This window comes from Erpetoichthys calabaricus, chromosome 13 (genome assembly GCF_900747795.2).
Source record: "Erpetoichthys calabaricus chromosome 13, fErpCal1.3, whole genome shotgun sequence".
NCBI classification, from domain to species: domain Eukaryota; kingdom Metazoa; phylum Chordata; class Cladistia; order Polypteriformes; family Polypteridae; genus Erpetoichthys; species Erpetoichthys calabaricus.
In genome coordinates, this window is record NC_041406.2 from 143658763 (window position 1) to 143672735 (window position 13973).

At 42.6% G+C, this 13973-nt stretch overlaps 1 protein-coding gene across 2 annotated transcripts in view; it reads left to right on the top strand.

Moving 5' to 3' along the window:
• Positions 1 to 13973, top strand: part of csmd3b (CUB and Sushi multiple domains 3b) — a 1253873-nt gene that overhangs the window by 947330 nt on the left and 292570 nt on the right. For both annotated transcript variants that reach the window (XM_051936007.1, XM_051936008.1), the window contains exons 19-20: positions 7189 to 7305; positions 9249 to 9464. In XM_051936007.1, the coding sequence (XP_051791967.1) occupies positions 7189 to 7305; positions 9249 to 9464 (333 nt within the window). The remainder of the gene's footprint in view (positions 1 to 7188; positions 7306 to 9248; positions 9465 to 13973) is intronic.

A 13973-nucleotide genomic window follows, 5' to 3' on the forward strand; every position in this document is an offset into this window, starting at 1 on the left:
GGCAGAGCAAGACTGGACTCAAAGGGGAGAAAAGGAAGCAAAAACCAGTGACATCAGGGGCGCAAAACGAGGGCCAAATGATAAGCCTTGTAGTTGAGAAGAGACCTGCCACTGATGGCCCAACTCCAAAGTCAGAACTGAATGTTTAGTCCTTGGATGATGATAATTCCAAAAAAAAAAAAAAAAGCAAATGCTGAATGTTGTGAGCAGACAGCACTCCATAAGTGTGGAGCTGGAGGGAGAGGAAGCAGTGTGCTCTCATAATTCAATGGCGGTAACATCTTCATCTTCATTACACAGTAGATAGTGATTGGGAAAAATCCTGAGTCTGGTTCTGCTTCAGCACTTTTTCAATAAAATGTCCTTCAGACTCCAGCAATACATAAGTAAAGCAGAGGAAATGTACTTAACATGGACGCCATTGGAGCACACATCACGTTTACTCAGTGATCAGAGTTAGGCTTGCAAACCCTTGTTAGACGATGGCTTTGTAGGGTATGAATATTTAGGAGAACATTTTGCATAAAGCTGATGACATGTTAATGGAATATAAGTGTGATGTTAGGTCATCCTGAGTTAGATTACATGGAGACACTCCTGATACTTCATTCCAGGCCAGCGCCAACCTTGAGGTCCTGCATACTGGAATGAGCTCATCCTCCTCGGAGCAGTTAGACGACACAAGGAGGTGGAACTAAAAAGCTTAACAAGAATGAAGCCAAAGGGTGAGATGGACTGGCGCTGGTCCAGGTGATGTCACTCCCTGTGATTTCCTGATAGGCTTCAGTTGCCCCCATGACCCCACCCTGGACAAGTTCGTTAGGAAGACGGATGGATGGTTGATGGTATTGTGTAACATTCTTGAACCGTGGGACGGGTCCTGGGTGTAACAGAACATTCTAATCCTTTACTGAAACGTCTTTCAACCTTCTTCCTGTCCATTGAAATTTTGACCGCACTTCCTGGTATGGATTTCCTATTCACACGGTGCGACACCTTGGAAGAGTTTTTGACTCATAGTTCTTCTGTGTTCCTGTAGTGCTTGAGGTGGCTTTCTTATGTCCAATGGCATTCCATAAAAAAGCAGCAAGTCCAAATTATAGCAATATATTAAAACTTTTATTGATGGAAGTGAAATGCTTAACTTGCACTTAAGTAATGAGCAAAGAGAATTACGCTCTCCAAAATCCATCACTGACAAAAATCCATGGTCAAACACTGGATCTGGATGACTAAAGCAGGGCTTTTAAGCTGTCTGAGATAAAAGTTTTACATCAACTGACAATATGGCCATCCATGTGGTAAAATGTGCCAGCTGTAGTCACTGATAGAGCCAGAAGATCAATCTGTACGACATTCAAACTGTAGCTTCTCCCTTTCCTTTTGGAACTGAGTTAGCTAAATCTACAAACCAACGTAAAAGTGTTTGTAAGTGGAAACATACAGTGGACAGTGCCACAGCTCCAGTGTCCTGGGTTTGAAACCCACTGTCAAATCTGAATGTTCTTCCTGTAGGCACCTGGGTTTTCCTCCCAGAAATCTGGTTTTTCTCCATCATCCCAAACTCATGCAGGTTAGGGTAACCAGCAACTCAAAAATGGCCCCAGTGTTAATGTGGGCATGAGAGGGCACAGGTAGACTGGCACTTCATCCAGGACAGTTTCCTACCTTGTGTCCAGTGTGTCTGGTCATTTCTGTGGTAGTGAAACAAATCTATTGGGTGTAGAAAGAAAAATTCTACAGCGAGTCAACACAATGAAACGAGCATTAGTCTTCTCGGTGCAAATAAAAATGAAGGCCCTGAGATCATCTGCTTTTTGTATCAATGCTGTGCTTCTGATCATCACTTTCATGGTAGTATTTTGTAACAAATTTGATAATATTCACAGAGTGCAATATTTAATTAAAGATAGATAGGTAGACATTTTAGCGTAGTTGGCAGGAATAAATAGATAGGTAGACATTTTAGCGTAGTTGGCAGGATTAGATAGGTAGACATTTTAGCGTAGTTGGCAGGATTAGATACATAGATAGGTAGACATTTTACCATAGTTTGCAGGAATAGATGGACATTTTAGCGTAGTTGGCAGGATTAGATAGATAGATAGATAGAGTAGATAGATCGTACTTTATTAATTATATACTAAGTTTAATGAATTGAAGGTGACATGGTGGTGAGATGTTGCTTACTGGTCCAAATCCCACACCCTGTCAGTGTTCATTTGGGGTCTGCTCATTCTTCTTAGGTCTGCTTGGTCTTCCCTTTGGGTACTTTGGTTTTCATCCCACGTCTATAATAATGTGCATGATTCGAGAACTGAGATTTCAAAGTCAGCCATACGTTAATGTGGCTATGTGCGTAAGCTGGCCCTATGATGGATGGTGCCCCTTTGCTCAGGGTGGGTTCCTGCTGTGCACTCGAGGCTGTGAGATTAGGCTCCATGCTGAGACCCAGATCTGACTCATGTCATATTATGTCATGTATGAGATGTTATGTTATGTCACCCAACAAGCTGACATTGATAAAGATAAGTGAGGGACATCGGTGGCACCTAATGGTTTAGAATCAATGACAAGTATGGCACAGGTGCCACATCAGTGGTGGGGTCACACATTGACTGTTGCCGCCATTTGTTGTTTGTGTTTCCTTTTTTTCATTTTTACAATTAAAGTCTAATAATAAGTGGAGCTTTCAGAGCTTAATTGCATTCCTTTGTTGGGTGAAAGTGAGTTTTTTGGAAATTACTCTAAATAATTCACCATGAAGAAATTGTGCGTGAAAAGTAAATGCAGAGAGAAATGCCACTTTTGATGGACTGTTTAGATTTTTTCGTAACTCCTTGTTTAGATATTGATTTTTGAGTTAAATAAGCCCAGAGAATTCATTTCCTGCTATGAACCATTAGGCTGTCTGTGGGAAAAAAAAAAAAAAAATACTGCGTCTAGATAATTTACAATGATTGCTACTCCGGTTGATGGAAACTTTTTACCACACAAGATATTTAAAAATCACTTGCAGCGTTTTAGGTCTATGAATTGATGATGTGAGAGTCATTAGCCAAAATTGCAGACACTGATCCGATTAGCCTAAGCAGAAATCCATGGACCACCAACCGTAGTGATATTGATGCTTCAGTGCACCTGTATGAAGGCCTGTCTTAAAATGAGAAGATAAATACATCTGGAACAGAAAACACACACATTGCTCTCCAGATCATAATTCTATAAAGTTGAGGCATTTTTCCTCCTTCGTTTTTAGGAATGTTATTTTTTAAAACAATGTATACTGTGGAAGAAAGGGGGGGCAGCCTTTAGTTGAGACATAACCCGGAAAACTGATAAAGTATATGAAGTAAAGAATTTATTATAAAGGAGTGACATGCAGGACTGAAGAGCAGCTCACAAAGTTCAAAACGATGAAATCCTGGGCTCTCTGCTTTGTCTGCCAGGCTCTGTTTCCTGCTCTCTCTTTATGTTCCTTCTTATGTCTCTTTGTAATTATTTATTTTTTTTCTTATTGGCCTTCTATTTATGTATTTTCATATTTCTTTATGTAAAATGTTGACGCTAAAATGCACATTCCACAGTCCTCACATCTCGCTGACCACAATCTACCAGTCTGCATACTCCGGGGGTCACCCTACTGCACCACATGGACGCTCTTGTATCAGCGCAAGCCGCTTCTCTCTTCTCTTCTCCTTCTTGAACTTTCATGGCTTGCTGTTGACCACTCCTTGTTTGTCTCTTTCCTCGATAAACTTGGAATCTTCACGTTGTACCTGTCTGTGTCTCCTGGTCTCCTCCACAGGTGCCAGTGGAAGACCATTTGGAGTCCTACGTGCCCTTCTGTGTCCATAGCAGGTAGTCAGTATTAGACTTCCATGACTTCTGTGTCCCCTTTAGTTACATATCTGGTGCCCCCCCTGTGTACATAACAGGGACTTCATGGAGTGCGCGTCCTCTGACTTTCATAAACGGCGTCCCTAACTCCAACCCTAATGGACTGACCAGCTCAGGCTGTATCCAGCATTCTGATTTTTGTTTTTTGGCTTCTCCATACTTAAATCCACCACTGCTCCCCCACAGACGCTCTCCACAGGTGTGCCTCAAGGACCATCCATTGTTAGGACCACTTCTCTTTTCTCCCTACTTCTGTTTCCTTGAGCAACGTTATTACTTCTCTTGGCTTCTCCTACTGCCTCTATGCTGATGATGCACAGATCTTCCTCACGTTTTCCTCTTACAACCCACAGATCTCCTGTGGTATCTCTGTCATCTCATAATGGATGAATGATCATCACCTTAACCTTCACCTTTCAATGTCTGTGTATCCTGTATACAAATATCCTGTATGTACCTTCTGATTCTTCTCCCTCAGACTGATCTCTAAGATGTCTCCATTTCACCATCCGTCTCAGTCATCTTGGTGTGGCTCTGGACAACTCACTTCCATTCTTTGAATATATTTCTTCAATGACCCAGTCCTTTTGTTTCTTTCTTCACCATGTTCCGAGGGTTCAACCCTTCCTCACTAATTGTGTCACACACCTCCTTGTCCAGGCACTGGTTCCCTCTCAGTTGCCAATTGTTACAAGTCTGTCTTGGTGGGGCTTCCTTTAACTGCTATCGGACCTCTCCAGCCCCTCCAGAATGGTGTTCTCTGCTCCTCAATTCACTTCTACCACTCCTCTGCTTCGGTTTCTCTACTGGCTTCCAGTTGCTGTAAGGATTCGGTTTCCAAACTCTTGTCTTGACCAACAGATCTGCTCCTCAATATCTCCAATCCTTGATTTCTCCTTATGTCCCTTCAGGAAGTTTCCGTTGTGTCTCTGCCTGTCTGCAGACATAGCAGTACCATTTAGCTGTGCAATGATCTCCCTTCCGCTTCCTACCACCTCTGTGCTGATGATGCACAGATGTTCCTCACGTTTTCTTCTTGGGTTCACTTCCCAGTTCCTCCCTGTGTGGATAGCGCTTTGAGTACTGAGAAAAGCGCTATATAAATGTAATGAATTATTATTATTATTACTATTATTACAACCCAGAGATTTCTGCACAGATCTCCAGTGGTCTCTGTCATCTCATGATGGATGGATGATCATCATCTCAAATTTCACCTTTCACTGTCATAGCCTGTTATATCTATCTATCCAACCCGCTATATCCTAACCACAGGGTCACGGGGTCTGCTGGAGCCAATCCCAGCCAACACAGGGCGCAAGGCAGGAAACAAACCCCGAGCAGGGCGCCAGCCCACCGCAGTAGCCGGGTATATCCTTTATATAAATATCCTGTACGTACCTTCTGATTCTTCTCCCTCAGATTTATCTCAAAGATGTCTCCATTTCACCATCCCGAGTACTCTGGAGCAGGTTTTTTATTTTTATTATTATTAAGGGTATCTCTGTACTTTGCTAAGTTCTGCTTTCCCTCATCCCTGTCACTGAAAAGCAGCCCCACGTCATGAATCTGCCTCCATCAAGCTTCACCCTTGGAAGAGTATTGCATAAGTGATGATCGTTGAACTGCACCCAATCAACTCCCATTTAGATGCTTTTGGAATGCCCACCTTTTCATTAAATATTTTGGACGTGCATGGTTCCTCTTCTTCATTATGGCTGATCTGGTTATGGTTGATCAACATTATGGTTGTTCTGACAGAGTATTTAGGATGATGAGGACTTGTCTAGTTGCAGGTCTTTTGGCTTAGTAGTTGTACGGTCCTCTCTTGCTTTCGATACTTAGACCTTCTAATCATTCTTAAATGTTGTGGTTGAGCAAGGAAACACACAAATCCAAAAAAAAAAATATGTTGGGATGCCAACCAGATTGCCCCTTCTAATAATAATGCTGGCAAGGCAAAAATTAATAAAGTGCATGGTGGGGCAGATAAGGGCAAAACTATTATTAGGCTGTAGGGCCTCCAAAACAAAGGAGAGGTTAATGTTTAGGTTGGAACTCCATCCAGAGGTCTGCTCTTTCCCAGATGAGACACCATCTTCCAGGAGCGTCACTATCTTTTATTACTCTGACCGGAAGGGGAGCAGTCATTAGCCCTCATTGTTTGTCTTCTCAGATCTGTGGGTGGAACAAAAAAACAATACTGTGTGTCCCAGTAGGGTACTCCTTACCTCTGATGCACATGTGTCCTTCAAGATGAGATATAAAAACAAGATCCTGTCTCTCTGGGCATCCACATTCCAAAAATTCTTCCATTTCATAATTCCTGAAGCCACTGTGCTCCTGGAAACACTCAAAGCATCAAAAATGGTCTGATCCTCTTGCTGTGATCTGGGCCTCACCATAGAGGTCTACAGAGAGTTCCTCAGACTTCAGGGCTTGCTGTTTGTCCTGACCTGCCATGTGAATCGTGGGACCTTCTATACATAGGGTCTAAATGATGTGCAGTTCGTTGAAGGTGGTCTCCAATCAAGGTCTGGACGCATCTCCAGGTGAATTCAAGCAAACAGGGTGGACCAGAACGCAACGTGGAGGGCCACAGCAAAGGGGCTGAGTACTTCTGGGAATGAGTGATTTAACTTTGGGACTTTTAATGAATTTGTCAAACCTTTACCAACACCTATCTTCACTTTGTCGTTAAGGGTTATTGAGTGTAGATTGCTGAGCGTAAATTGCAAAGTGGTAAATTTCAAATGAAATCTGAAACACAGTAAAGTGTGCAGAAAGTGAAGACATCTGAATGCAATGAGTAGACCACATGGGCCTGTAAAAGACATGGACAACGTGTGCTTTGGGAATGGCATCCTACTAAGAGCTACTTTTAAATCACTTTACATACTTTTAACTTTAGAAAGTTATTAGTATGGGCGGCATGGTGGCGCAGTGGTAGCACTGCTGCCTAGCAGTTAGGAGACCTGGGTTTGCTTCTCAGGTCCTCCCTGCGTGGAATCTGAATGTTCTCCCCGTGTCTGCGTGGGTTTCCTCCCACAATCCAAAGACATGCAGGTTAGGTGGATTGGCGATTCTAAATTGGCCCTAATGTGTGCTTGGTGTGTGTCCTGCACTCTGGGATTGGTTCCTGCCTTGTGCCCTGTGTTGGCTGGGATTGGCTCCAGCAGACCCCTGTGACCCTGTGTTCGGATTCAGCGGGTTGGAAAATGGATGGATGGATGAAGTTATTAGAATTTTGAAATATTTCTTTTGTATTTAATTTTTCTTTCTTCACAGCGTTATGTGGTGGTGACATTCGTGGGCCTGGAGGCACAATATTGTCACCTGGATACCCGGAATTTTATCCAAATTCACTAAACTGTACTTGGACAGTAGAAGTTAGTCACGGAAAAGGTATTGATTCTTCTCTTCTTTTTCACTTTCCTTATCTTTGTATTATTATTATTTTAACTTGTTTCATCTTGCCTTTGGTGGTCTCCTGGTAAGTCCAGCTCTCTACCAGCAATCATAACGATTTACCCAAGCCCCTTATGAAGTCAGTAGATGGATTGGGAGAGAATGGGGGTCATCAGGGGTCTGGAAAGGGGTGTGTGGTGCCCCCCATGTCTCTGCTAAAGGATGAAGGTCCAAGTCTTTAGAGTTCTGGTGCTTCTTGTCTTGTTGTGAGACACGGATGCTCTCCAGTGACCTGAGATGAAGACTGGAATCCTTCATGTGTGTCTCTGCAGAGGGTCCTTGGGTTTGTCTTTGTGTTGCTTACAGGGTCCCAAATGAGGCACATGACCTGCATTGTGATGGAGCGTCAGTTACGGCACTATGGCCATATGGCGCGATTACCCAAGGCTGATCCGGCTCATTGTTGAGGACCCGAGTGGCTGGACCAGGCCAAGAGGATGCCCAATTAATTCCTTGCTGCAGCAGATAGTCATTTCCAGAAGGGTGGTACTGGACCGCGTGTCTGCCTAAGGGGGCTGCCAACCAGGATCCCAAGCTGTTTTGTTGCGTGGTGTGTGCAACAACGTGCTGTACCAGTCAGTGACAACCTTATGCTGTGACCATAAGTGAGATCTTCTGCACTCTGTTAGCTGATTGAAGACCCCGGAGCTTCTTTAGGTTCTGCTCAAACCACTTTCTTCGATGTAACTGATGCTCCCATTACAACTGGCACCACATCTCAATCTACACTTCCTTATCCTGCTGATCTTGATTTCCAGGTCCTCGTATGTGTGGTTGGATTGGAGACCTTCAGGGGGCAGCTATTTTCAGGTCTCTCCAAAGATGTTCAATTGGGTTCAAGCCCAGGCTCTGGACATTCCCCGAGTTGTCCCTAAGCCACTCCTGTGTTGTCTTTGCTTTGTGCAGTTGGAGGCTGCCTGCCAGGTCATACCAGGAAAAGTGGATCCCTAAACTGGTATGGATGAACGACAGTAAACACAGTGGGGCACCATGCTGTACTTATAAAAGAGTTCAGTAAATCAGTTGTCTTATTAAATAGAGAAGACGCCGGAGAAAGAGCATTCATCAGGAAAAGCCGCAGACGATGGTGTGAAATATGACTAAGATTTGTAAAATATGGTGACTTGAACTGACCAATAATAACTAATAAAAATGAACTCACCAGATGAATTAGCCTGTGGGACTGAGCAGTTTGTCAATCAGTTGCAGAGCAGGAACCCACCCTGGGTGGGACGCCAGTGCCTCAGAAGTTTTTACTCTTCATTACTGAAAACTATAAACATCCAATAAGAAGTCATTTTCTTAAAGTTCTTTGAATTTTCAACGTGTTCTGAAAGGCCAACGGCACTAAAGTAGTTAACGTTGGTTCAGTTTCTGAAGAGAAAAAGAGCACACAGCCGTGTGCGAGTTTAAACAGTCACTGGAAAACGGGCGCTTATGGAAAACCCAGTATGATTTATTATGCGCCTCTGATCATAATTATATTGGCTTTAAGGCTGAGTAGCACGGCAGAAATTGAATTGAAATATTGTACTTGCTAGACTGCCACTAGTTATGTGACTGCCAAGTTAATAGAGAAGAGCGCTAATGGAGACGAGGAGCTACAAGTCACGTGCGGCTCAAACCCCCCCACAAAACGCCCCCGGATGCTGTTTTTACACAAGTGGAACAAAAAGGAAAAATAAGAATTAAACAATCTTCATGTATACTGTACATTACTATCAATGGATAAAGAGATTAGCCTTTTGGAAACACTCTCTTCAATTAAAACGTACTTGTAAATGTGTTCTCTCCGATTTCTGTGACTATCAACTGTCCAGTTTGCATGTACTGCATGTCATTATTGTGGTGCACACACCTAATTGTGGTTTTCTTAATAGGCGTGCAATTCACCTTCCACACCTTTCATTTGGAGGATCATCATGACTACTTACTAATCACCGAAAACGGCAGCTTTACCCAGCCACTGGCACGGCTCACCGGCTCCGAACTCCCCAATGCAATCAATGCCGGTCTCTACGGAAATTTCAAGGCTCAGCTACGCTTTATTTCAGATTTCTCAATATCATATGAAGGATTTAACATCACCTTCTCCGGTGAGTAAACAAAATGCGCCCTTCTGTGTACGCCGCCTGGCGGACATGTTTGGTGCATGACGTAACCTGCAGGGGTGGGCACAAGGAAAATGTAAAGCAACCCCACATTTAATTACCTAAAGTTATATAACCAAAAAAATAATAATATATATATGAGAGAGAGAGTGTGTGTATATTGAAAAGTTCTTTGAGTGCTTATATAAATCTTTTACCTCTTCAGAATTAGAAAATCAGAGTATTTGTAAGTTGATGACCTTAATGACTCAAGCTTTAGAAGATGTGTGCACTCAAATGTCACCAATAAAACCGCGTGTGTCCGTGTGGTTGTGCCCACTTCAAATGAATCATTCATAATACCGACACAGACATCATTACATTGACTTGGCCTTCACTCTGGAAATGCTAAGATTATGACTATTTCATTAAAAGCCTAAAGTGGTCCACAGTCCATTCTGAAAATTAATTTACTTGAGTCAGTATATTCTTATATCTTATTTTATTAATTTGCAAATTAAATAAAATGTGTTTCTGTTATCTATCTAACTTTGTAATTTTGTGATCCTGCCGACTATACTAAAATTATCTATCTATCTATCTATCTATCTATCTATCTATCTATCTATCTATCTATCTATCTATCTATCTATCTATCTATCTAGAGGATTGCGTTTCCTGTGCGACTTGCTTACCGAATGCAATCCATCGGCCTATGCAATGCACTTCACTCTCAGCAGGTGTCGCTGTGTTTCTTTTCCTGTCAGCGTTGTCATTTGCACACACTCCACATCTCCTCCCATCAGGCATGATGTGTTTTCTCTGGACATGTGGCCATGCCACCGCTTGCCGTGAGAATGACCCGAAGCCCAGCTTCATGGCTGAGGTGTCCTACACGTCCAATGCATGGGTTGTGTTATGTGTGTCACACAGTATGAGCTCTCGATCGAGACCAAGATGGAGGTACGTGGCCCAGGGTTTGTGGGTTTTTGCGTGACAGACAGAGAGCCCTTATCATTTTATACATAAAGAGTGCAGTCTTTTAAGATCTTGAATGGGTCCAAGCCGCTGTCATTTCCTACAGTATTACTCTAACTGCCTTTTGCTGACGATTTTTAAAATAAAAACAGCCTTTTGTTGAGCATTTTCATTAGCCCTGAGAGCTAAAATTCACATTAATCTCCTTTATTAGATATAAAGTGAACTCAACACCTACATTCAGGCTGCTGGCCAAACTTTAAAAGCCCAATTTCATGTAAAGCTAGAAATGGTTGGTGCTGACACAGCAGAAGGAATAAAAAATCCAATTAAAAATAAGGTTTATGATTTATCAAGTGAAAACTTTTAAGCTATTAAACGGTTCTGATAGTTGGCAGAGATGAATGTGTTTCCAGCTGTTTGCTCCTTTAATGTAATGAGAGTGCCACTTTAGTGTTGACACGCAAGATGCCATCCCATTACATGACTTTTCCAATGATTTCCAGTTGTAACCTTCATGTAGTGTGACATCCCCATGAACTCCACAAATAAATTAAAAGGGCAGACTCAAAACGGGGGGCATTTAAAGTTTGGAAATCTCAATATCTGTTACAAAATTCCATTCAGAGGAGAGGATAACCACAAACCTCTGGTCTCTTAGCCAAAAACAAAACCAAGTTGTTTTATACTTAAATATATCCATTAGAAAATCCATCCTGTGTGACAGTTTAAGGTCTCCGTGACCCCTTGAACCCTCAGACCACACATCAGACACCAGGTAAAAGTCCAAATAATAATATTTATTATAATAATAAGTGCACAAAGCACCCTCCTCTCCAATACTCAGTAAATAAAACAATAACCAATAAACAATCCTCCATTACCAGACGCTTAGCCACCCTGCAAAACGAGTGAAAAAACAGATGAGGAGGGAAAAATGCGATTGTCCTCCATCTGTTAAACTGTTCATTCCTGTTTTGGGGGTCTTCTCATTGTTGCCCCTCTAGTCCACCAAAGCAGCTGAAACTGATGAACAAGCCCCTCTGCTACTTTACTGACCAGATCAATAGCCTCCCTTGGCTCTAATAGCTGGGACTGACCCCTCAAGTAGGCATTTCTTAGAACTGCCTAGCAGTACCAGACAGTGACTCCTCCATGCTGAATTCTTTCAGCTGTGTGATATTTGAGGGGCGTCTTGCATGCTGAAGGCCTTTCAGAATCAATCAAAACCAAATTAATGGCCAGGGGGAGAAACCATCCTGACACAGAAGATTCATCTGTGGTCAAGTTGAATGCCCTGCCTCATGGGCATTGTGTTGGTCTCCATTGGTCTCACCAGCATCATGAGTTGCTTGCTACCCATCCCTCACGTTTCCCGTTCGTTTGCTAAGCAAGAGTACCCGTAGTGCGTGTGCCCGCTTGTATTTACTAAAACAAGAAGAGCTGTGCCTTGTATTTCTGCACTTAGTCCTCATCATAGCGACGCCAAAGGTGTCAGCTCATTTCCACTGGCGTAGCTTAATCTGATTTGGGATGATCTCGTTATCATAAAACTGCCGGCTTCATTACCAGCCTGTTCCAGCTGCATGGTGCCCATACATATAATTAAGGGTTGTTCTGCTTTAATTTGGGAAAGGAATTGCCGGTGTGGTGGCTTTCTGGGTACGGATATTAGCATAACAATAAACAGATTGGAGGGAGACAGTGGTTAGAAGATATCATCCAAATTTGCTTCTCCCCATGGCACTAAAACTTTGATTTATTATTCATTGTTGCCATTTTCGAAAGTAATGCAAAGCAAATATTTCAATCCCTGCTGCACTTTTATGGTGTTTGTGTAAGAGCAGGTAGAGGAGACCCAGATGTGTTTCAGAAGTCCAGAATCAAATTTCAGATGGCGCATATGGTGCCCACCTCCCTGGAACTGGATTTATCAGGTTTGATACTGAATGGAGGGGCTTGTTAAGGTTGTTACTCCCCAGGCCTGGCACTGCCCATGTTAGTGCTTTGCTAGATGGTGCACCACCAGGTTAGTCGTCTTCTTCTAAAGCTATTCCCATTTTCATGTGGGGTCTCTATATTGGACCATCCTCCTCAACTCTCGTCTGGTGTATACTTCCTCACCTAATACCCCTTTCGCCTCCATCTCAGAGTCCATCCTCTTTTTCTTTGATAGTCCTCTGTTCCTTTGTCCTGGTGCCTCCAAATCCATGATTCTTACCCCCACATAGTTTTCCTCTCTTTTCATTTCATGCCCATACCAGTTTTACCTTCTTTCCTCTTGTGAATACCATAGTGGATGGACTGGCATTCCGACTGGGACGGGGGCCAAGTCCTTACCTGGCTGGGATGCCATAGCAGAAGATCAACACGGATGGTGGTGGTGGCACAACCTGGCTGGGATGGGGTTTGGGTCTTATCCCAATTGGAATGAAAAGGATAATGGATGGACTGGGGGGACGTATGCAACAGGATTTCACCCCCTCAGTGCGAGAGGTGACCTCCAGGGTTCACCTCTTAATGGAGTACGAGGGGTCAAAGTTATGGGGATCGATAATATTGGCAGGTGGAGTGCCATTTTAAACTCTGTTGAGGTTGGTGATCATGAATATGATCATATTTTTGATTCTTTACGGTGGTCCTAGCCCCCTAAGAGCCACTCCCAAGAGGTTACAATTGACAAATATCAAAAATGTCCATGTGGGGTATCATTTCAGACTGTTACATCATCACTGATTATGAATATGAGGTTATTTTTAATTTTGAATCCTTTACTAGCCCTGTATGGACCTCCATCAGAGCGGGGCAAAGACAAATTTCTGTTACAATCGAGAATATTAAACTGAAGCACACATTTTAATAATTCAAATATTTGATGCAGCAATTCTCGTTTCTTATGTACTTCTAACTCATGAAGTAAACTGTGACGTCTTCTCGGTAAACCAATTGCATTCATCATCATCACGTCCCCCCCACAAATTACATTCAAAAACGTCCACGTTTACACTCGTAATTTCGACGGGTTTCCATCAAATTCACCTTCAGCTCACAGCGAGTAATTACTTCATTCCAATTTCCTATCCCGATCATTGTTACACACACACAAATATGTAGAAATATACAAAAAACACACAATTTAAAGGTCATTCACATAAAAAACACAACACAAAAGTCCGAGGTAAAATGACGGATCGTCCAGATGTCTTGATGCGATTACAGAATGCCCTAAACCAAGGGTCTCCAACATGTCGGTAGCTCATCACCCCTTTCCAAATAGCTCACAAAAGGGTTAATGAATCTTACGTACAGTTAGGTCCATAAATATTTGGACAGAGACAACTTTTTTCTAATTTTGGTTCTGTACATTACCATAATGAATTTGAAATGAAACAACTCCGATGCAGTTGAAGTGCAGACTTTCAGCTTTAACTCAGTGGGGTGAACAAAACGATTGCATAAAAATGGGAGGCAACTAAAGCATTTTGTGAACACAATCCCTTCATTTCAAGGAGTCAAAAGTAATTGGACAAATTAAAC